At 41.3% G+C, this 24075-nt stretch overlaps 1 protein-coding gene across 1 annotated transcript in view; it reads right to left on the bottom strand.

Annotated features, from left to right (window-relative positions):
• Positions 1-2369: 2369 nt before the first annotated feature.
• Positions 2370-24075, bottom strand: part of kiaa1549lb (KIAA1549-like b) — a 30741-nt gene continuing 9035 nt past the window's right edge. The window contains exons 6-20 of the mRNA XM_053622484.1: positions 23410-23469; positions 22963-23114; positions 21681-21852; positions 19301-19464; positions 19013-19048; positions 16716-16894; positions 15924-16054; positions 13826-13950; positions 12685-12917; positions 9998-10130; positions 7252-7629; positions 4821-4915; positions 4567-4691; positions 3505-3656; positions 2370-2626 (exon numbers count right to left, since the gene is read on the bottom strand). Of these exons, the coding sequence (XP_053478459.1) occupies positions 2375-2626; positions 3505-3656; positions 4567-4691; positions 4821-4915; positions 7252-7629; positions 9998-10130; positions 12685-12917; positions 13826-13950; positions 15924-16054; positions 16716-16894; positions 19013-19048; positions 19301-19464; positions 21681-21852; positions 22963-23114; positions 23410-23469 (2387 nt within the window). The 3' untranslated portion in view covers positions 2370-2374. The remainder of the gene's footprint in view (positions 2627-3504; positions 3657-4566; positions 4692-4820; positions 4916-7251; positions 7630-9997; positions 10131-12684; positions 12918-13825; positions 13951-15923; positions 16055-16715; positions 16895-19012; positions 19049-19300; positions 19465-21680; positions 21853-22962; positions 23115-23409; positions 23470-24075) is intronic.

Raw genomic sequence — 24075 nt, 5'->3', positions numbered from 1 at the left:
AGAGATAGATAAACAAGTGGATAGATAGATAGACAGACAAGTGGATGGATAGATAGATAGACAGACAGACAGACAGACAAGTGGATAGATAGATAGATAGATAGACAAGTGGATGGATAGATAGATAAATAGACAATCAGACAGACAAGTGGATAGATAGATAGATAGACAAGTGGATGGATAGATAGATAGATAGATAGATAAACAAGTGGATAGATAGATAGATAGACAGACATAGATAGACAAGTGGATGGACAGACAGAGACAGATAGATAGGTAGACAGACAGATAGATAGACAGACAATTGGATGGACAGATCGATAATATTGATGGAATGTGTGTATAATCTAACTCGCAGTCAAGTCTAATGATTTTATTTCGTTTTTTCCCCAGAGTAGGGGTGTTAACGTCTGTAGTCAGAGCTCTAACGTACACCTTTTACCATTTTATTGATTGTAATAAAGAGCGAACGTGTGTAGTGTAGTGTTCCCTCACCTGCATTAAATAATTTTTTTTAAGTAGGGGTACACTAACTTTTGCATTCAACCGTAGATCGAGAGATTGATTCATTCAGACTCATTCGCAGAGACATCCACAATTCCATCCACAATTTTATTTCTTCTTCCCATGGAAACAGCATGAATGTTCCGTCATTGTGTTTATTCGACTGTAATTTAAGTACTTTTTTTTTTTCTTTTTTTTTAAATGCAAAGAAAAACGTCCCGGTTTCAGTCGGCAATATTTAAAGTCACTTCCAATAACATGTTTTGGTTTTGGCGCTGAAGCTCTTCAAAGATAAAGGAAAATGAACATAAGGATAAATCCACATTAATGGATCAATGAAAGAAAATAAAATGAAAAGAGGACAACCGTCTCGTAGGGTTTTTGTTTGGTTTTTTTTTTTTTTTTTTTAAAGAGGTGGATAAGAAAAAAATATTATTACACACCGGTTATGATTGAGTTCCTGTTTCCAAATACAGAAATTGTGAGAAAAAAAAATAAAGGGGTCAGAAAAGCATAGAAAATAAAAAATGTAAAAAGGAGCAGCAATTATTACACCATTACCGCTAATTATTCTGTAAAATGGTGCTTTTTTAGTTAGTTTTTTTTTTTTATTTAACAGAATAATCACTGGCCAAGTGCTCATATTAAAAGATAATAATAATAATAATAATAATAATAATAATATTTCTCTCACTTTTCTCTCCTTTAATTATTTGTTTATTCTTTGTTTCCACTTCCTAACCCATAGTTTAATAGTCCACTGTAAATTTACATATTGCTCGCTTATTATTATTATTATTATTATTATTATTGTTGTTGTTGTTGTTGTTGTTGTTGTCATTCATAATAATCAGCTATAAAGAGCATTTCACAATATTATATGCATAAACACAAATACATCCCAGCGCTGCTGAGTTCTGGATGGTGATTGGGTCAGAAGGTGTTGATTAATTTTCTCTAACAGCAGCTTTGACAGTAGCGCAGGTTTATATTAATATAACGCGCTCGTTCTAATACGTCACCGTTTCTATAGTAACAGCTCATTCACGGAGACTCGTACGGCAGACGCTGTTCATACGGTGATGTTTTCTGTACGGAGACATTCATTTAACATTCATGGAAGGAGTCTCCAGTGTCAGTGCTCGGAGACTCAGAGTCAAAAGTAAAGCCGTTTACGCGTTTTCCGTAACGTGACGATACTGTATGTGTGGGGGTTTTTGTCTTATTAACTTTAAGAGAGGGAATAAAGAGAGGGATGGTGAGGGAAGGAGTGTTTATAGCTGCTATAACGTAAGTGAGAACAGGAACTCACTCGTTTCACCGACATTCCAGAACGGAAATTGTAAAATTGTTGGCAAATCACAGTGAGGAATAAAAAAAAAAAATAAAAAAAACACGAATAATTAACTGGATAACAGTAACTCCGCTTCATCACACCATGCCAGTAGTTTATTCCCTACATGTATCACACCCGAGGACGCAGTCATGGATGGAGTTGTGCATGGCGGAAACAAACAAACAAAAAAAAAAACTTTAATGTTGAAGATTTTTTCATAACCGTCATCATTCATCATTCCTGTTTGTCTGCAGTTAGAGTTAAATATGAAAGTAGCGATGGATTTGATATCTTTTATCTTTTATCCAAAAGCTTTACTTGATGCTAAAATATAACGCCGGTGTAGGAAAAGAGACAAAGCTGTATAAACACGCAGGCTTTTCATAAAACACATACACCTTTAAGTTCCTTTAAGGAGTGGAAGTTTCCAGTAAAATTCAGGAGCTTGGCTGTAACCAAAAGTCAGCAGGAAGAGAGCTCCAGAGCTCCAGAGCTCCAGAGTGCAGTTTGTGTTCCAGTTCTGCAGGGGGAGCTCTAGACCTGGAACTCAAACATGTCCGCTTGCTTTTTGGCCAGCTTGGCGACCTCGTCGCGGATAGCCTGGACCAGAGCCGAGGTGGAGAGCGTGATGGGGGTGATCACGTCCGCGGGTTCGGCAGACAGAGAGAACGGCTGATCGGGTTCCACCTGAGGAGGAGACACCGCCTGGCTGGGGTTCCACGGGAAAGGACTTCCTCGAGGGTAACGCGGGTTCGGAAAAGCTTCTGCGTATCCTGGCAACGGAACCTGAAACAGAAATCGTCGCTTTAGCAAAGTTTTCACATCAAACTTTCTTAAAATGTTTCCGACAGAGGAGTTTACGCTTCTTCGCAGTTTCTCTGTAACATGACAAAAGCGGCGTTTTTTTTTTTTATTTTTTTTTTTTTTGATTTTGTCTTATTAATTTTAAGAGAGAAAAAAAAAGAGTGAAGGAATGACCGTTTATAGCTGCTCCAACACAAGAAATAACATTAAATATGACTTACACTACGTTACAACATTAAATGTAACTATGAACGTACAAAAGCTACAACGTATTGCTGTTTAATACATTTTTTAAAATGTCGTTGTTGTCAAATTGCTGTGGTATAAGAGGAATAAAACACTCGGGGAAAAGAAACTGGATAAATCTGCTTCATCACACGTTGATTATTTTCCTACAGCAGCATGTTTCCAAATGATGTATTCCTTATTCCTTCCATGTCCACTGACTGTGGCGCTCAGAGCACTTCTGGTGTAGGGATGGGCAATATAACAGTAGGAAAAGAGGCGCATTTAAAAATAATAATAATAATAATCCTTTTTATTTATAATCAGGCTCCTTTTAAAAATAAATAAATAAATAAATAAAAGTTATAAAAAGATATAATAATACCTCAGAAAAATGTATTGTGACATAATTTATCACAATCTCAGTATTATATCATCATCATATCACTCTATTCAAGAGTCATGTTATATTATATAACTGTAAATATATAATAATATAATTGTTATATAATTGTTTGTGCTAGGTGTCATGAAGGATTTACGTAATGCTCTGAACACCACAGCGAGGATTACAGCTCAGTTATGTATCAGGACTTTTCCACGTGAGACCGTAGGGGTGTGAAGGAGTCTCTTACGGAATCGGTCCACGATTGGGACACGTCCTCGGGCTCTGGGGGATACGACATCCACGAGGGACTGTGATAGGACGAAGGAGGAGTGGAGATGAAGTAGCCGGGGTAGCCTGGCCTGCTGGCTGGGATGGCGTACACAGCAGTCATCGGGTTTCCTGTGAGACACGTCAAATGACATTTCAGCACTGCTAATAACTCATCACCTGTCACGTGTCGTTTCTGACACTCGGGTTCTTCCATACGCTAGAATTTTCCTCCCGGCTGTATTGGGGGGTTTTATCGCCCATGTGTTCATCCTTTTCTCTCGTATATTATATTTATGTGTATTTATCTTATTTATTTCTATTTTATTTTCCTGTGTACTCATTTCTGTTTTAGTCAGATTGTTTTTTTGTTTATTTGTTTACGTGTGCATGCACTCCATGTTTATTGTACTACATTTTGTTATTTTCTTTCTCCTTTCTCTCTGTTTTTATTTTTTGTTTGTATAATTTTTTTTCTACATTCTGCATTCTCTCTTAGGAGTGGCTTTAATAGTCTATAAGAATGTATATATTGAAATTTTATATACAGTATTGCTGTACATAATAAGTACTTACTTATTGTCCTCAGAACAATGAGTGAGTTGGCAGGTTTAAAGATAATAATAATAATAATTATTATTATTATTATTATTATTATTATTATTATTATTATTATTCATAATAATCAGCTATAAAGAGCTTGCATTAATGTTATAACATTTCATGTACATTACTGTATACTACACGGTAACATATTTTATCTTCTTAACTCTTAGCAATTCCAGATTAATTCATGTTACAAATTTATCTTTGTAATCTTAAATTGAATGTTAAGGACATTTACGTTTGTTTAAGTTTAAGTGCTTTAATCAAGTTACTTGAAATTAAGTTACTTTTTTTTTTTTTTTTTTAAACAAGAATGTGATATAAATGAAAGCACATAAAGAGAGAACTCTTCAGATTTATGTAGTAAAGAATACATAAACATTAGCATTCAGACAGGTGATGTGTGTGTATATCACACACACACACACACAGACACCTGAGTGGTTGGGTACAGGCTCGGTGGTGACAGGTGGGAGTGGCCCTCTGCTGCCCTGCTGACTCGGCATGTCTGGCAGCGATGATTCAGAGCTGTGAGCTTTTGGGCCGAGATCCGAGGAAGACCTGAGGAAATTTACAACATGCATTGACTTGTATTCACCACTAGATGGCAGAGTAGCAACAGAAATCTTTGAGCTTCTACACATCCACACTGACAGTCTGTGAATTTAGCATTGGACTTGATGCTCGCACCTCCGCAGTGAGCTCCTGGGCGCTGGGCCTGTTCTGGGAGGGACAGGAGGAGGAGAGTCCGTGACCATCTCTGGCAGCTGAGTAAACCTGAAGGTCTGAACAGGGCAGTGAACATCAGCACCATTAGAGACACACATACAGATAACTAACAAACACCTTGCTGAAACCAGTCTAGTGCTGATATAAGAGCATGTTTGTGTGTGTGTGTGTGTGTGTGTGTGTGTGTGGAAGCTAGTTTACACCTTTTACATGTCTTGTGTCTGGTTTGGATTCTGATTAGATATTAATCACGTGCATTTAAACTAGGAGTCAAATGGGTACAGCATAATGTATTGGGAAGGGTTTAGTTGATGATGTAATGTATTGGGGGGGGGGGGGTTCTGTGATGATGTAATGTATAAAGAGGGTTTTTGTGATGATGTAATGTATTAGGAGGGTTTTTGTGATGATGTATTAGGAGGGTTTTTGTGATGATGTAATGTATAAAGAGGGTTTTTGTGATGATGTAATGTATTAGGAGGGTTTTTGTGATGATGTAATGTATAAAGAGGGTTTTTGTGATGTAATGTATTAGGAGGTTTTTGTGATGATGTAATGTATTAGGAGGGTTTTTGTGATGATGTAATGTATTAGGAGGGTTTTTGTGATGATGTAATGCATTAGGAGGGTTTTTGTGATGATGTAATGCATTAGGAGGGTTTGGGTGATGATTTAATGTATTAGGAGGGTTTTTGTGATGATGTAATGCATTAGGAGGGTTTTTGTGATGATGTAATGTATTAGGAGGGTTTTTGTGATGATGTAATGCATTAAGAGGGTTTTTGTGATGATGTAGTGTATTAGGAGGGATTTTGTGGTGATGTAATGTATTAGGAGGGTTTTTGTGATGATGTAATGTATTAGGAGGGTTTTGGTGATGATGTAATGTATTAGGAGGGTTTGGGTGATGATGTAATGTATTAGGAGGGTTTGGGTGATGATGTAATGTATTAGGAGGGTTTTTGTGACGATGTAATGTATTAGGAGGGATTTTGTGGTGATGTAATGTATTAGGAGGGTTTTTGTGATGATGTAATGTATTAGGAGGGTTTTTGTGATGATGTAATGCATTAGGAGGGTTTGGGTGATGATGTAATGTATTAGGAGGGTTTGGGTGATGATGTAATGTATTAGGAGGGTTTTTGTGATGATGTAATGTATTAGGAGGGTTTTTGTGATGATGTAATGTATTAGGAGGGTTTGGGTGATGATGTAATGCATTAAGAGGGTTTTTGTGATGATGTAATGTATTAGGAGGGATTTTGTGGTGATGTAATGTATTAGGAGGGTTTTGTGATGATGTAATGCATTAGGAGGGTTTTTGTGGTGATGTAATGTATTAGGAGGGTTTGGGTGATGATGTAATGCATTAGGAAGGTTTTTGTGATGATGTAATGTATTAGGAGGGATTTTGTGATGATGTAATGTATTAGGAGGGTTTTTGTGATGATGTAATGTATTAGGAGGGTTTGGGTGATGATGTAATGCATTAAGAGGGTTTTTGTGATGATGTAATGTATTAGGAGGGATTTTGTGGTGATGTAATGTATTAGGAGGGTTTTGTGAAGATGTAATGCATTAAGAGGGTTTTTGTGATGACGTAATGTATTAGGAGGGTTTTTGTGATGATTTAATGTATTAGGAGGGTTTTTGTGATGATGTAATGTATTAGGAGGGTTTGGGTGATGATGTAATGTATTAGGAGGGTTTTGGTGATGATGTAATGCATTAGGAAGGTTTTTGTGATGATGTAATGTATTAAGAGGGTTTTTGTGATGATGTAATGTATTAGGAGGGTTTTGGTGATGATGTAATGCATTAGGAAGGTTTTTGTGATGATGTAATGTATTAAGAGGGTTTTTGTGATGATGTAATGTATTAGGAGGGTTTGGGTGATGATGTAATGCATTAGGAAGGTTTTTGTGATGATGTAATGTATTAGGAGGGTTTTGTGATGATGTAATGCATTAAGAGGGTTTTTGTGATGATGTAATGTATTAGGAGGGTTTTTGTGGTGATGTAATGTATTAGGAGGGTTTGGGTGATGATGTAATGTATTAGGAGGGTTTGGGTGATGATGTAATGTATTAGGAGGGTTTGGGTGATGATGTAATGTATTAGGAGGTTTTTGTGATGATGTAATGTATTAGGAGGGTTTTTGTGACGATGTAATGTATTAGGAGGGTTTTGGTGACGATGTAATGTATTAGGAGGGTTTTGGTGATGATGTAATGTATTAGGAGGGTTTTGGTGATGATGTAATGTATTAGGAGGGTTTTGGTGATGATGTAATGCATAGCATTCTGGTTATGCTGTACACTAAATAGATTTCGTTGATCTGAAAGGCCTTGGGTCGCTGAGGATGTAGCTTGTGGGTCATTTAAAAGCTTACCGGCTTGCCCAGGCTGCACTGATAGAGGTCATGGCCATAGGCTGGTACCCACTGCAGTCCACCTTGGGCATGGTTCATGGTGTCAGGTGCACTAGTTGGCCCCTCGGTGTAGGGAATAGAAGGCCCGGGGCTGTAAGGGCTAATCGCCTGGTGCTGCTGGTTGTAGTGGTGCCTTCTGCTGGATGAGGTATGACCTACAGAAGCCAGGCTGAAGGCTTCTTCTAACAGCAAATGCATCTGCTGACGCACTTCATCTATAGAGGGCTGTGAGCTCAGTGTGGACGTCTCCGAGTGACCTTTGACCTGCCGCCCATAGCCGTAATGACGGCGAGCAGCCAAACCATCCACATCGGTCTCCTCGATGAGTTCAGGCTCCGTCTGAGACATGAGCAATACGAACACGCGGAATACATAACAAGAGCAGATTCAGCTACTTTCATGTCAGCCATGAAGCCTTCATTACAATTCCTTTTCTCCTAGAAGAGTCATTAAAGCTGGGACTGGTAACACTACAGCATAAATCCATAATCCACCTGTTCTCCTTAAGCATTAGTTTCTTGCAAACAGTTTAAAAATCATCCAGTTTAAGACCTGAGTTAACAGCACATAATCTGCAAAAAGCAAAACCTTATATTGCTGTGTTTAATCGTTGAAAGGTGTATTAGCTCTGGTAGCTCATTTATACCAGGTGCCACTGCTGCTAGTTACATTCATTATTAAATGCTTTTCATTAATAATCTCTCTGTGTTTATAATAACGTGCCCTAACGAATGCACACCGAGCTGGTGTTTGAGATCTGTGCATTTTGCTGCTGTTGCTTAAACAGCATTGAGAGACCTGTGTTTATTTATCACTTGCCTCGGCTCCGCCTCCTCTGATTAATAGCCGGGGCTGAGCTCGTAAACGCTGAGTTAGTGCAGTAATGAAAAACGAAGCCCATCTGCAGTCTACTGCAGGTGTGTGTGTGTGTGTGTGTGTGTGTGTGTGTGTGTGGTGAAATCTCTCTCTGCATTTATCTGCCTCAGTCCTCCATCTTTCCCCTTCCCTTCCTCCCTCTTTCTCATGTCACAGGAAATCGGGAGCACCGCACGCTGGGGCTCATAAATCAGGTTGTGCTTGACTCGAGGTTCTGCAGTAATCTCAGATGGATTCTCTTACTCTGATCAGGAGATCCAGCTGCAACGTGTTTTACTGGATATTGCAGCAGTGAAACAGATATTACAGGGGTGACAAGAGTCCTGTTGCAAAAGACAGCCATTTTATTAAGAGTTGAATTAAGAGTTCTCCTCGGACGCATCGCGTCAAGACTCGGCTCAGTTCCATTTGAACAAGTGTTTCGATCAGGGATGCCATTTTCCCCCCCGACCGCGTACATGTAGATGTTTTATTTCACTCCAGCATTCAGTTATCAGGTATGAGTAGCTGAATTTTCTTTTGAGAGATTTTAAGTGTTTAATGTTTAATCATTATTTCAATAAGCCTAGTTTGAGAGCTGCCAAATCCAGCTGCCAAAGAGCTCTTATTTTCACGCAGCTAGCGTCCCGTTGACGTTTCCTCCCACCATACTTTCTGTACACTTTGCACTTTAAAAAAAAAAAAAAAAAAAATCATCTACAATCTACAAAGATGTCACGATTGTGCGATCTGTAGCTGCAAAGCAAAATGTTTGTACACTGCGATACTCATTTTACACCAACATGAGGAAAGAAATATATCGCTTATTCACTGTCCTATTGTCTCATGTCATGTTTTCAATTACAGCTGGCTACAGACGTCTAGATCTCCTGTTCTTCTGCTGCGTTGTTTTTATTTAAAAAAATTCTTTTTTTAATTTAGAGGCGGGGGCGTCGGGACTTTACATCCAGTCGATTGTATTAGCGACCTCTTTAGGACATTTTGTCAAAACTGTTTAAGTACCTATAGTCACCATAGTCAGTCCCTGCAAGATTTGATGTAGATTTGGGCCAAGAGGCGCGATGTGACATCATCACAATGCGCATTCAGACAAAGCCCTCTACGATTCACATGCGTCGGACATGAGTACGGCTGAAATGTCTCATTTACCAACAAACATCACTGCGAAAGAATTTCCCGCAATTGCAATTTAAAAAAAAAAAAAACAAACATAAAAACTCGCAAATTGCATCCCAAATTGTGCGGGAAAATGCAGCAAAATTAAGCATTTTTGGCCGCAATAATCACAATCTCCTTAGGGGCGGGGCGGAGCGGGGCTGGGATGGGGGCGTGGCTGTCAGCTGGGGATTCTGCTCTAGCTCTAGATCTCTCTCTCAAAAAAAACGCCGGAAATGTAAATCCAACTCCTCAAAAAAAGTTTAACCCAAATCCAAGCGTACCGTTGCTCTTTCTCTTGCAAGTAGCGCGTACAGAAACGCGGCTCAGACACGTCGGCTGCGGACTGACTGAGGCCTTGGTGTGATATTTACGTGATGTTTTCAGTGTGGATTCAGGGTCTGGTTCTACTCCGATTGAGTTTATTTTTAACTAATAATTAACTCCTCGCCAATGCTGATTATGTTTATAATCAAAGAGTGTTTGGGTCTTTTTTTTTTTTTTTTTTTTTAAACCCACTACTTCCATCAAACAGATATAAAATACCAAACTCCCTCCTCTCCTATACATCTTATAGTCTGATCTTCTCTCATTAAAACGCCAAAACAGCAGCTCGACTTACAAGAACCAAAACCATGCAACAGACCGTGCCGATTAGCAGATTAGCATTACTCACGTCGTAGCCGCTGTTGCGGATGCCTTTCCGGGGACGTTCTCTCATCACCAGCAGGTCCATCTCGGTTCCCCCAGGACTCGGGCTGTTTAAAGATTGTCTGCTCCGATACTCGGGATATTTTACCTCAGAGTGTCTGCAATTAATACACGCAGACATCACCGACATATCATTCTCATCCTAGACTTTAACAGACATTCACTCACTCTTGTACGCTCCACGTAAACAGATTTTTAAAAAGTCGCTGATACGGTGAAGCTTTCTATGAGATTAAGATTGAACATTTACGGTATGGAAGGAGTCTCCAGTGTCAGAGTCAGATATAAAGCTGTAACCTTTCCGACATCTTCAGGACACACGAGTTTACCCTTTGCGGTTTCACAGACGTTCCCGAGATCAAATGGAAGTATAAATGTATTTTTAAAAAGTACAGCGTGTCATTCTTTAATGAATCGAAATGATAAACGTTGGCAACCTGCTGTGGTATAAGAGGAATAAAACGCTCCGGGAAAATAATCGACTTGGGAATGGTCACAGTAGCTGCGCTTCATCACACCACTCTACTGTTGATTATTTTCCTATACCAGCACGACACCGTGTGCCGTCACAGTGGGGGTCTGAATGAGTTTTTAAACAAAGACAACACATATATTATATAGCCAAGTACACTAACTACATCTTTCTGTAAGAAGTCAGTCTGAAAATACCAGGCTGAGGATTATAAAGTTACGCACGAAACTGACAACGTGTGCACCGATTTCGTGAAGCCTGGCACTACAAAGCACTAGAACTAACTGCTTGATTTCCGTTCAGGGATTTCAGATTGTCAGTAAAGGTGAAACTTAACACATTAATCCAGATTGAGTGCTTTGGCACTTTTCCAGTTCTGACCAGCTTGCAGTTCACTTCATTTCCCTTCTATATGCAAAACTGATTGACTGTATCATCAGCGTATGTATGTGCACGAAGCATAGATCTTCCCATCACACCATTACACATCGCACACAAGCATGAAATTAGCCAAAGGAGGCTAAAGAAGCCTGGCGTCACGTCGCCAGCTGGATCAGATATCCTCCAGTCGGCTGCAACCAGAGCCATTAGTTGACCCAGATGTCCTTGCATTGGTAAGAAATAAAGTAAGAAATAAATGAAAAGAAAAGCTGGGTTTAATTGGGTTTAAGAAACACTGGGCCTTGGGATAAACTCTTGGGCTCAGTGTGTAATCGTCAGTAATTGGCTGTAGTGAGAGAGAGAGTGCTTCTGTAGGACCACTTGTGGTTCGCAGCTTGATAAGAGGATTTGCCTAAATCGGCAGACACGATTTCGAACCCCTCGGCCACCAAAGCCGATGCTTAAAAGTCGCGTGTTTAATTTGAGAATTGACGGCTGTTTATTCGTAGGATGGGACTGTCTGGATCATAACGAACGAGATGAAAGTAGTACTTGATACCTGTAGCATCTGAGGAACATCTGAATCGTACGACTATGCTGGGGTTACGGTACACATTTCTACACCTCAGTTGTAGCCGAGATGAATCGGCACCAGTCTGGCCAAGTCTACAGACTCTTGGGACATCCAGAGTCACCTCATCACGTAAAAAAAATTAGTATGTGAAAGGTGCAGATGCTAATTTCCCACAGAAATGTCACATGAAGATGGAGACCGTTGGAAAATCCACACAGACAGTAACGTAAGCTCAGGATCGAACCAGGGACCCTGGAGCTGTGACGCAGCAACGCTACCAACTGTACCACCATGCCACCCCGGATGTGGAAAGAATTCTTTCCGAACCCGATTCCATACGTCACTTTTTGTGCACTCAGTTATTCCAAATGGTCGGCACTAGGATTATCCATTTGTTAATGTTTTACTATTTTCCTTTAGTACCTACACCCATGCTCGGAAGAACAGTGCTCTTTTGGATGCATGGCATGCCGTTGTGCAGGAATTCCTTCAAACATGGAGCTGACCTCGTATAAAAGAAGATTTTTAACCAGACAGGCTTTCATGAGAAGTGCGTTTTTCATGACGCTCACAGTGCAAGCGCTCGCCCTGGAAATCTGAACTAATTACAGCACTCTGGTCCTGTGAAAGACTAGTTTTATACATCGGTATCCACGATAACACCTTCCCAGGCATCACAAAAGTACTGTAGAAACAATCGCATGGTCGGTACGCAGCCGGTCGCATTTGCGGTAACCAGGGATATGTTCTCCAGGATAGAAAACAGCGTTCACACCTCTCTGATTGTAGCGAATAAAAAAGGCAAGTGTCAAAACCAGCTGAGATCCCTGATGACCAAGCAAGAGGTGACAGTGACGAGAGGAAGGAATTTTGAGACTCAAAATTGAACCCAGTTCTTCTGGGTGTCACCAGAGAGTGGGATTATAAATCATTAGGGGTATACAGGTGTAGAAGAGTAAAGACAGGAAGTACCAGGTGTGTTTACAGGATGTTCATTATGAGCAGATTGTAAATAAGAGTCTTGGGATGAGCACATGGCCATGTTTATGATTATAGCTCATTACAGCTCTTTGGTACATATCGACAGTATCCAGGTTAGACTATTGAAGCAGCAGTGAGAATTGAATTATATACATATATACCAATAAGATAACACACTTGGACAATCCCAGTAGCATTCCATTCTAAAATACACAACAGAATGATGACGTGTTCGCACACTAACCTCCTGCGAGATTTGACGTACGTGGAGCTCCGGTCGTCCTCGTACTCTGGCGTTCTGCTGGGGGGTCGGGTAGCCGGGATGCGTTCGGCTTTTTCGCTCGCGTGTCTCGTAGCCTTGGAGCTGGTTTTGCCCTCGGCTGACGGGAAGTCGTAGTATCCTTTCCTCTTGGCTTTCAGCCTTAGCTTGTTCCTGTAATGCTCGATGTCTGACTTCTGCTTCAGAGCCAGATTCACCTGAGGAGAGACAGAGGAGGGGAACGTGGTTTGTCTGAAAGCACAAAATAAAAGAATTAAGAAAGAGGAGCACTCATGTCTTGATTTCCCATCGGTCGACTAATTATACACACTCGAGGGAAATGTGTCATGGATTTTTTTTTTAATGCTAATTTAAGTAAACGAGGCCAGAACAGGTATGCATTTGGTGCGTTATTTCACTGCATGGGATCCGGGGCATAAAACTACTATTATATGTACAGTTTATTGTTTTAAAAATCGATCAATCAACACATTCTGACCAATCAGAATCGACAAATCAACAGCACCGTGTTGGAGTTCAGTTGGTGGAAAGACGTTCAAACCAGTCATTTGACGCTTGTCCAAGAAGGTTTGCGATGGTTAGGACAAGTTCAGTTGGTCTGCTTAACTAGCAAAACCTTGCAGGTAGAGCTGACCTGGTGTCGTTCTGGTCATGCTGTTCTATGCTGGATTTTTGTCATAGAGCTAAAATTCTAAAGAGGGTTAAGCTTTTAAAATCACTTGAGGATTTTCTGGACTCGAGCGACGTCATCATGACTTCTGCTAAGTACCGGGACATTTTATCCAATAAAAAACCTGACTGCATCTGCCATGAGGTTACGACTTGGCCATAGATGGATCTTTCAAGAAGACAATGACCTTAAATGTATACCTAAATCGACAGGATGGAATCATTTTTGTGATTTAAAGCTGTGGTCAGACGTGTGAATATGCAGGAGCTTGAAATGGAGGGAGGATCTCAAGATCCTCAACGAACGTCATCAGTCTCGTCAGATTTCACAGGGACCGACTCTGCACTGTTATTCTCTCCAGACCACAGAGAACAGCGCCAAAAATTTCATTGCATGGGGCGCCAATAGTTTTGAAAACGGTGTTTGGCGGCGTACCTCGCCGTTCAGGACGGCTGAATCTTGACTGCGGTCAGAAGATGCTGGTTGCGAGTACGCCGGCGGTGCTGCTATCGGTTTTACAGAGATGAGCTGAAGTGATCCTGACGAGGTGTCATACGGATCTGCCAAACACACACACACACACACACACACATACACAGTGGCTACATCAGCAGAGCTGTGTTCTGAGCTACAAATGGTGCAGATCATTAATTGGCTAAACTAGGAATGCATCAATACCATTATTTCAGACCGAGTACGAGTACTGCTGCGTTTTCTTTCTGTACACATCGATACCAAAACGAAAATGAGTAACCTACTTAGTGTTAATCAATTATGGGCCTCATAGAAAGTTCTATTTAGCTCTGTTTATGATGGTTGTCCTCATTGTGTGCTGCTAGAAATGAACTCCTCGTGCTGAGTTTTATATTTTCAGATGTCATGGTGTTTAAACAGTATATTTCATAGACAGCGCTCTCAAAAAGCACGCGAAATACAAGGACTCATGTAGAGGTTGTCCGATAATGGATGTTACCGATAACGATAAAGTTGTGCGGTACATACCTGCTGATAACCGATTAATCAACCGATAGTTTATAAAACATACCGTAACACGCAAAGTAAAATATCGCTGAACTTTATTACAGAAATAAACAGCACTGACTGTACCGTGAAAACGTACTGTACTTTTTTTTTTTAATGAAATAAATATTTATATATATTAACTATTATTAAATATTAAAGTAAATAAAAGATACACATCCGAACCGAACCAAAAAGTAACACTCCAAATAACAATAAAAACAGTGATGTCCAAATGAATAAAAAAATAAAAAAATAAATAAAAACACTTCAAATAACAGGACAAAATTAGTCAGTGATTAGAGTTTTAATTTCGTCTCTAGAGGTCACTCTCGTACCGTATAAAGACGACGGACCCTTCTCAGATCCTCCGCAACGGACGCAGCCGGGAAAAACGATCGGTGTTGATTTTTGCCGAAAGCTGAAAGTTCCAGCGATCGGTTATGGGTGATGATTAATTGGCAAAACCGATCAATCGGTCGACCTCTAGACTCATGCTTCTTCTGTGAGGCTGAATCTCACGTGGTGCTCTATTGTTCATGTAGGGCACTAGGTAGGACACACAGTGCCCTTATGTTACACCCTACAAAGCGGGCGGGAGTTGGTTTACGACTTTGGCATTAATTATTAATACAACACTGAGCTAAATGAATGAAAACGAATCAAACGTAGTCGACATTGTGATGTCTGAAATATGTAAGAAAAATGAGATGAGAAAGAAAATAAAAACATTCTGTGATGGTCCGGCACAATTTTGGGATCGGGTATCAGTCCAGTAGTGTGTTTATTTACAACCGATATACACCAGTGACCGTATATTAAAGCGTTAACGACTTTTTCTTAACATTAACTTCCTGCATCAAGCCCACATGACACAAGAAAGACACTTTATTTATTGATGTACTAGTAGCTGTTCCTCTCTCTTTGTATCTGTAAGGTCAAACTCAGTCTGTGTCAGCAGAGGAACACGAGGCAGCATATGGCTGTGACGATGTGCTGTACACACTCCCTGCGATACTAACGCAGCATGAGGGAGAACTCTACATGACAGATAATTATGTGCGAGGGAAGCGTCTGTTTTTCCTCTGAGAGGGTGTGTTCGTGTGTGCAGAGACGCCTGTGTGTGTTGATTATTCACATATCATATATACGGCCCTTTTTACAGTCTAGTTAGCATCCGCTTGTTGCTTAGACAAAATTTGTCCAAAATAAAGGTGTGGAGGGGCGGAGCTAAGCAACAAAGTGTGAGAACAATCTGCTGGAACTGTGGAATTTTATAACACAAAAGTTTCTCATATATATATATATATATATATATATATATATATATATATATATAGTTTATTTATGCCTTTGGATTTCTGTTTTAGCTTCATAACGATATCTTTAACCTCTGACCTCCTTTTGAGTACGATTGTAGATTTCCAGATTCCACAACTATCTATACTATACAATTGTATGTATGTGTGTGTGTGTGTGTGTGTGTGTGTGTATTGCTCTCTCTCTCTCTCACCGGTCCTCTTCTTACTTTCCTCCTTCATGAGATTTTGCTGTGTCGTGATTTTCTTGGCTGTGGAGCCTCGTACTGAGACGGGCCTCGCCGATTCGACGCTGACCGCAGAACCGTCCTCGCTTGGCAACCTGCTGCGAGGAGAAACCATAGCAACAAGACGGCGGAGGTTCATGCGAGAGCTGAGCATGTACATTACAGTGCATGGGCTTTCTCACTGAACACACACAGATAGACGTCAGGATTATAACAGCATTGGAATAATTACATGACAAGGATAAATTCAGCATTTAAATGGACACAAAAGCAATAATTAATGAAATTCTTTTATGAATAATACTTCTTTCACTTAGTGTTAAAATTTAATTTCAATAAACTCAAACTCGGGCGCACGGTGGCTTAGTTAGCATGTTCGCCTCACACCTCCAGGGTCGGGGTTGGATTCCCGCCGTGGCCCTGTGTGTGTGGAGTTTGCATGTTCTCCCCGTGCTGTGGGGGTTTCCTCCGGGTACTCCGGTTTCCTCCCCCAGTCCAAAGACATGCATGGTAGACTGACTGGCGTGTCTAAAGTGTCCGTAGTGTATGAATGAGTGTGTGAGTGTGTATGTGATTGTGCCCTGAGATGGCACCCTGTCCAGGGTGTACCCCGCCTTGTGCCCCATGCTCCCTGGGATAGACTCCAGGTTCCCTGTGACCCTGAGAAGGATAAAGCGGTGTAGAAGATGGATGGATGGATAAAACTCTGCCTTTTTTTTCTACCCCGGGGAACATGAGTGTCCTTCGTGTCATCCAAACCTTTTCCGGATTTCACCACTGAGCGTCTTTTTGGAGTTGGTTCCGTCCAGGCGGATGACCTTCTCCATGGAGAGAGAGGCGTCCCGGATCGGCAGCGGCGCCTGAGGAAGGGGTGCGCTGTCCTCATCGGCGCCCAGCTGACCCAAATGCTGCTTGGCATAGTCGAAACCCTGAACAGGCTACACCAGAGACCAAATAGCAAATATTATAAAATCACACTTCAGCAGATAATCAGAAATCCGGCTGTAGGAACGGGTCGAATATTTACACAATAAACTGTTTACCGTTGACGTTTTCATTCATCACTTACTTCAAAATGCTTCCATAATAACAAGGGGCATGTTTTTAATAAAGTCAGTTATTATTGAAGATGTGACCAATTCTGGATATTAATAATGTAGCTCTGTGATATTCATTCTATAATATTTGGCTACATTATTGTACGGTTTCATCTCACACACACACACACACACACACACACACACACACACACACACACATACTCGGCTAAATATTTATTTTATCATCATTTCCTCTCATTCCGTCAACTGAAATATATTGTTTAATCTAGAACGATTACATCTTTGATTGTCTTTAAAGGGTCTATGTAGGTCCTTAATAAATGCTCTTACACACTCGTGCTCTCTCTCACACACACACACACACACACACACACACGTGCACACACAGCTTAAATGATTCATGAGTGTCATGAATATTTATACCATTTAAAGTTAAATTTAACGTTCTCACTTAGTCTATGTTATAGCAGCATTAAACAGTCGTTCCCTCACCAGCCTCTTTCCTCTCTCTTGAAGTTAAAAAGACAACAACAACAAAAAAAAACCCATCATGTTACCGAGAAACCGTAAAGAAGCGTAAACTCCTCTATCCTGAGGATGTCAGAAAACTTAAAGCGACAGATTTACCGTTACAAAGCGCCGACACTCGCGACTCCTTCCAGAAACGTTAAATAAACGGGAAATTATGAAGGATTATGAACCATATGAACGACTACGCACGTTGTTTAATCCGTTTATATGAAGCATCCACTGTACGAGTGCCTGTGAACCAGCCGTTACTATGGAAACGATAACGTATCAGAACGAGCGCGTTAATATAAACCCGCACTGCTGACAGAGCTGCTGTTCGAGAAAATAACTCAACACCTTCTGACCAATCACGACCCAGAATTCAGCAGCTGTGGTTTTCTTCCTAATCACTGGATGATTAGCCTTAGGGTTTGGAAATTCACAAAGAAGCGGTTTTATATACTTTATACCGACACGTTTGTGTTAAACTCAGGAAACTCCGTTGTGTCTGGATGGGAAGGTCGTTTTCATTTCTTAATTTCATTTCTCTCAAACTTTTCTCCGTAATTGGATTAAACTTCAAGCCCCTTTAATTGCATTAAGCCGCAATTAAACTGGAAGTCATGCAGGAATAAAACACATTACAGCTAATTTACTTCCAGCTGTCGCATTAAACCTGTACAGTGTCACTCGGTATGTACATTAAATAACCGTAAAGACACAGCAAGCCCTGCGTCAAGAATCTGTAATGGAAAGATGTCATCATTTTAGAGCTTTCAAACTATTTGACCAGGGATCAAACTTTCAAATCAAGTCTCGTGCAGATTTTTAAGGATCTATAAATAACGAAAGAACATAATTCTACTAATGACTGTTGTTTATTTAGTTTTTTTGTTTGTTTGTTTTTTAATGCAGAAATATTTAACGGAAATCAACGTTAAATCTGTTTAGATGCGACACTGGTGATGCGTCTAGATGCGGAAAATCACCGGGCAAAAAAATCATCGGTGCACAAAAATGGGTTACACGAAGAGAACATGGGTCCAAAGCAGAGAAGATCTACATGCGTCATTGCATCGCGTTATGTGTTTTTGTGTCAAAAGCAAAAAAAAAAAGAAGAAATGAACTTAACGTTAGCAGCAGGAATCTGTAGTTTAGCTGCTTTTATTCATTTATTAATACAAGTTCGAGAACTTGGTAGCCTGCATACCACAGCTGGCCTACTTTCATGCAAAAAAAACACCTACAGAGAATTTCTGACCTTGTTCCCAATATATACTCCACTTATTTGGGTCTACACACACGTGTACATACATACACACACACACACACACACACACACACACACACACACTCAAGCTTTCGCAGAGCATCAGCATCACCTTGTAAACTGTCCTTGAATGCAATAAAATTCATAAACCTTATTGGTGATGCACCTTAATACCAGAATATGAACATGAAAGAATATGAAAGTTGTGTACGTACCTGGTGATAATAACTCATGTCTCTCCGGTAAGTCGTCTACATGAGAGAGAACAGTACAGAAAGGCGTTATCTACAGGTACAGTCTCAGACTCTCGCTCTCGCTCTCGCTCTCTCTCTAGCACTCGGGGTGCTAACTGCAAAGCACGTTAAGCATTCATGGTTAGAAGCTCTCTTTATTTTTATTTTTAAATACTATTGTAGCGTATGTAATAATAGTAATAATAATCCAATAATAATACGAGAAGCAGAAGGAAGGGAGAAAATACCGCCACACATATGTCTCTTTACCTTAACCCGTGGATTCAGGTTGCCAATTCCGTCAGTTTTAAAGTCGTTCTTGTTTTTGTGACAAAGAACAGCAGTGATGATGATGATGATGATGGTGACAATGCCGATAGGAGCCAAAACAGAGGCGATGATCCAGAGATTGTTGGAAGGGCCCTTCACCACAGCTGCTTGACGAGAGGATACGAAAGAACATACAACATACATGCAATCTCGCCGACATCCACTAGCATGAGCTTGGATACTTCACTTTCAAAGACTTATGTGCATTGGAAGTGATTTGTGAAAATCACTCTAACCACGCCCACCCCTTTAGAACATATTTTACCACACCCACCTGCTACCACAGACACTCTGACCACACCCGCTTTTCCCCATAGACACTCTGACGACACCCAGCCTTTCGGCACATCATTTTACCATGCCTACTTCCTCCCTGAGACACTCTGACCACACCCACCTGCTCTCAAACACAGTCTGACCACACCTACCCCTTCAAAACATACAATGACCACACCCACTTGGTCCCTACAGAAACTTTGACTACACCCACTTCATTTTACACAAATTCTGATTTCATTTGTATATACTAAGACCATGCCCACTTCCTCCAAAAGACACTCTGACCACACCCACCCGCTACTACAGACACTCTGACCACACCTACCTGCTACTACAGGCACGCTGACCACACCTACCTGCTACTACAGGCACGCTGACCACACCCACCTGCTACTACAGACACTCTGACCACACCCACCTGCTACTACAGGCATGCTGACCACACCTACCTGCTACTACAGGCACACTGACCACACCTACCTGCTACTACAGACACTCTGACCACACCCACCTGCTACTACAGGCACGCTGACCACACCCACCTGCTACTACAGACACTCTGACCACACCTACCTGCTACTACAGACACTGACCACACCCAACTGCTACTACAGGCACGCTGACCACACCCACCTGCTACTACAGACACTCTAAACACACCTACCTGCTACTACAGACACTCTGACCACACCCAACTGCTACTACAGGCACGCTGACCACACCCACCTGCTACTACAGGCACGCTGACCACACCTACCTGCTACTACAGACACTCTGACCACACCCAACTGCTACTACAGGCACACTGACCACACCTACCTGCTACTACAGGCACACTGACCACACCTACCTGCTACTACAGACACTCTGACCACCCATTTACTCTTGCATATACACTAATCGCACCTTACCTGGTATACATTGACTAATCTTGCCCCATCCCATGGATACTCAGACCCCTCCCGTCTGCTCCTGCAGAAACTCTACCGCACCCATCACCCACGCAACCATACCTTCCACACATGCTTTGAACACTCACACCTGGTCTCTGGTCTTGCCTAAACTCATTCCCAGTCCACAAATTCTCTGAACACTCCCTCACACTATTCCAGATGCTCCTTCTCACCATCCCTTAGATACGTCCTGCTCACACCCTGATCCTGAGAACACTGCACCCTCCCACTTCCAGATGAACTCTGACTATTTCTCACCAATGCCCATAGGTCCTCTGACCATGAACGTAGATACTTTGACACTTTCCACCCACTTCAACACATTCTTATAATATACAAACACTATGCTCTCAGTGCTATCCTTCAAGTAGCAGTTACTCTTACCCCACACTAGTCAAATTCACCAAGGTGAACTAGATTAAATCACAAATGAGTGGCATTTGAAGCATGGCATGACATCTCGTCTCTTCTTTATGAACGCATTAATAATAAAGAACCTGGCCATTCTTAAGTAAGCTTACAACGATGCTGTGCTATCTCTAGTTGTTCTACAATCTTCGTGTCTTACTGCCAGCATGCGAATAAAAGCATCCCACAGAATCCCGGTCCTGATGAAAACCTCAAATGTGCAAATGTACATGTGCAGTGCACATGTAAATATTCAAATGTGATTACACTCATCTCTGATTCCAGTATGAGCTGATTGATGTGTTTATGCTAATGCTTGCGTTTATGCATGCCTGAGGCAGTGGATGTGATATGTTTCTGAACTAATCCCACATCCTAGATCTTGCAAGAATTCTTCACGGTTATAAGAGATTTATCTCCCCTGATTTCTTGCTGAGGTTCTGCACTCCCTCCTTCTCTCCCTCCTGTGGAGAACTGAAGTAGTTTATAGTACCTCAGAATACAAGCATGTGTGTGTGGGGCTCAATCAAATCCCTACATAGTTACACATGAAAATGGATTAGTGGCTAAGTGTAAAAACACTCATTTTAAAGTCGAATCCCTGAACTGGGAGTTGTTTGTCAGTAAGGCAGGTAGGAGTGCAGTACTGACTTTTAATAAGAGCAGAAATTTAAACAAACCTTCAGCCTGGAGCTGGACAAAATATCCCAGTGTCAGAGCCATGGTCTGAGAGTCCACAGTGTTCAGGACTTTAGCTGCAGTTGTACCAGGGAGTGGTATTCCATTCAACTGCACATAGTAGGTGAGTTCAGCTGGGTTTTTTGGGCCTACCACTCGCCTCATGCCAACCATCTGAGATCAGAGAGAAAGCACACAGCAGAGATGTCCTAATGTGAATACTACACAATACATTTATGTGATAACTACATCCTGTCTTTGTTTTTTTGGGGTCTCTAGCTAAAGTCTTCACAAGGTGGCTTCTGAGACAGTACGTTGCTTTGGGTGCTGGATTTCAGATAGTACTTCTTCATGCTTGGCAATCGAGGCCAAAATTCCTGGTTGCTTGATGTTGATTCTCCAATCCCTAGTTTTTTGTTTTTTTTTTAACGTTCCTGAACCATGTCTCCTTTGATGCTCATGGCTGTACTGCCCCTGGTGAAGTCTGTATGGTAAGTGAATGGTATTCATCCTGCATACGTGATCGAAACATCACAACCTTCGTCTCTGGATTTCCTCCTCGATCATGGGTTGCTGTTCACATCTGATTATACGCTGGTCTCGTTTTGAAGGTAATTGCTAGAGATTGTCAGAGATTCCCAGGATTTTGTCATAGTCATGTCCCAGCTGGTTCATGTCTGACTTGAGCATCGTCCACATCTCTGATCCATAGAGCAGTCGTGGCAGGATCAATGTTTGGAAAAGATGCATCTTGGTCTTGATGGATATGTTTGATTTCTTCTACATGCTACACTTGAGAAAAAGCCTGACTGATCCTGCTGTGAATCTGGGCAGTGGATGCCTTAATCAGTGACCCCAGATAATGAAATCCTTGACCTGCTGGATATGGACTCTAAGCAGAGAATGGTCTGTGACTCATCAGTTGCCAGGTCTTTTCTCGTTTCTTGTAGGTCTACAATTACTGTAGCTCATCTGCTGCTCTGCATAACCACATCTCTTCACATCTCTACCTTATCCATGTAAATGGACCCCCACAGGATCACCAGATACTGATCAGATGTCATGGTAGTGTTTGTGATGTTGGTAATTTAATTTAAAGTAGACTGGAAACCACCCAAATAATACCATGCTTAGTGGTGGTCCTATAGGGGTCACTTCCCAATGATGGATGTTATAGAGGGAGACAAGCAACAGTGGTACTAGTACCTTCATCCCACAACCACATCATACACCAAGTAACATCCAACTGTCACATTACTCCTTTAGATTCAGACTCGGAGTTACCTGAACAGTGTAACTGCCCACTGTGGTGGCACGTTTAAAGCGGACACCCTGCTGACGTGCTACCACAAAGAGCTCTGCCAAGCGCAGCTCCATCAGACTGGCGAAGCTCTGGTACTGACCCTCCAGAGACGAGTTCTCCACGTCCTGAATCACTGCACACAAACCACAGTAAAGCATAGAAGAAAGACAGATCTTCTAGTTATTCACCTACTGCACTAGTGTTAATCCAATCTTTGATGTTGACTCTTCGTTTTCAGTTCCAGGTACAATTCCTGGAACCAACTCTTTATGGGATCGACTCCCAGCAGCTTCAGTGTGAAGTAAAAGTAGCGTATGACTTGATATACAACATATATCATATATCAACATACACAACAATGTAACAACGTTCCCTGATTGGTCAATATGAAGGTTTCCTGATTGATTGTTCTTAACCAACATCCTTACCCGTGATTACCCAGAAATCCTTGGTAGATGCCGAGGTGTTGAGGTTGTGGTACTCCAAAGCTGGAAGAGAGGACAGAGAGAGATACAGGATATGAAAGTGAAGTGCTTTGATCCTCAGTTCAGAGACTTTTTAGAATATTTCATTGAGCAGACCAGCCGTACTGGTGTAGCGAAGCCTTGCAGCATTTTCCTAATGAAACTTTGACTCGGTTGCATATCAGTAGAATGATTAAAAGCTTTGGCCGGGTGCATCCTCTCAGGGCATGTTGGAGCAGAGAGCATGAAATCAGAACCAGGGTTTGGCCTATTTCTTCTGTGACAGAAAAAAAAAAAAAAAAAAAAATCAAGAGCATGCAGCTTTTTTGCATATTAAATACGTTTGCGAAAAAAGTTCGCAGTGGGCTCGATTAGATTGGTACTAGCCAATTATGAGCTTTTGAAAGAACATTTATCCTTTCTCAGCGCTAAAGAGAAAGGCTTGAGGCTTGAGAGACTTAGAGACCAAATTAATACGGCTCTTGAGATCCTGCAGCAGATGGGCAAATTGGGCTTTTCCAGCACTTTGAATGGAGATGTCAGTCTTTCTGTAATGCACTAAATTTAGCCCCTGGAGGCTTTGCTAATTAGCTGATGAGTTCAAGCCGATGGATCAAAAAAAAGCAAGTC

Source organism: Ictalurus furcatus, chromosome 4 (assembly GCF_023375685.1).
Source record: "Ictalurus furcatus strain D&B chromosome 4, Billie_1.0, whole genome shotgun sequence".
In the NCBI taxonomy this organism is placed as follows: Eukaryota; Metazoa; Chordata; class Actinopteri; order Siluriformes; family Ictaluridae; genus Ictalurus; species Ictalurus furcatus.
Note: the sequence above shows the minus strand (reverse complement) of the source record. Positions and strands in the feature narration are given on the sequence as shown.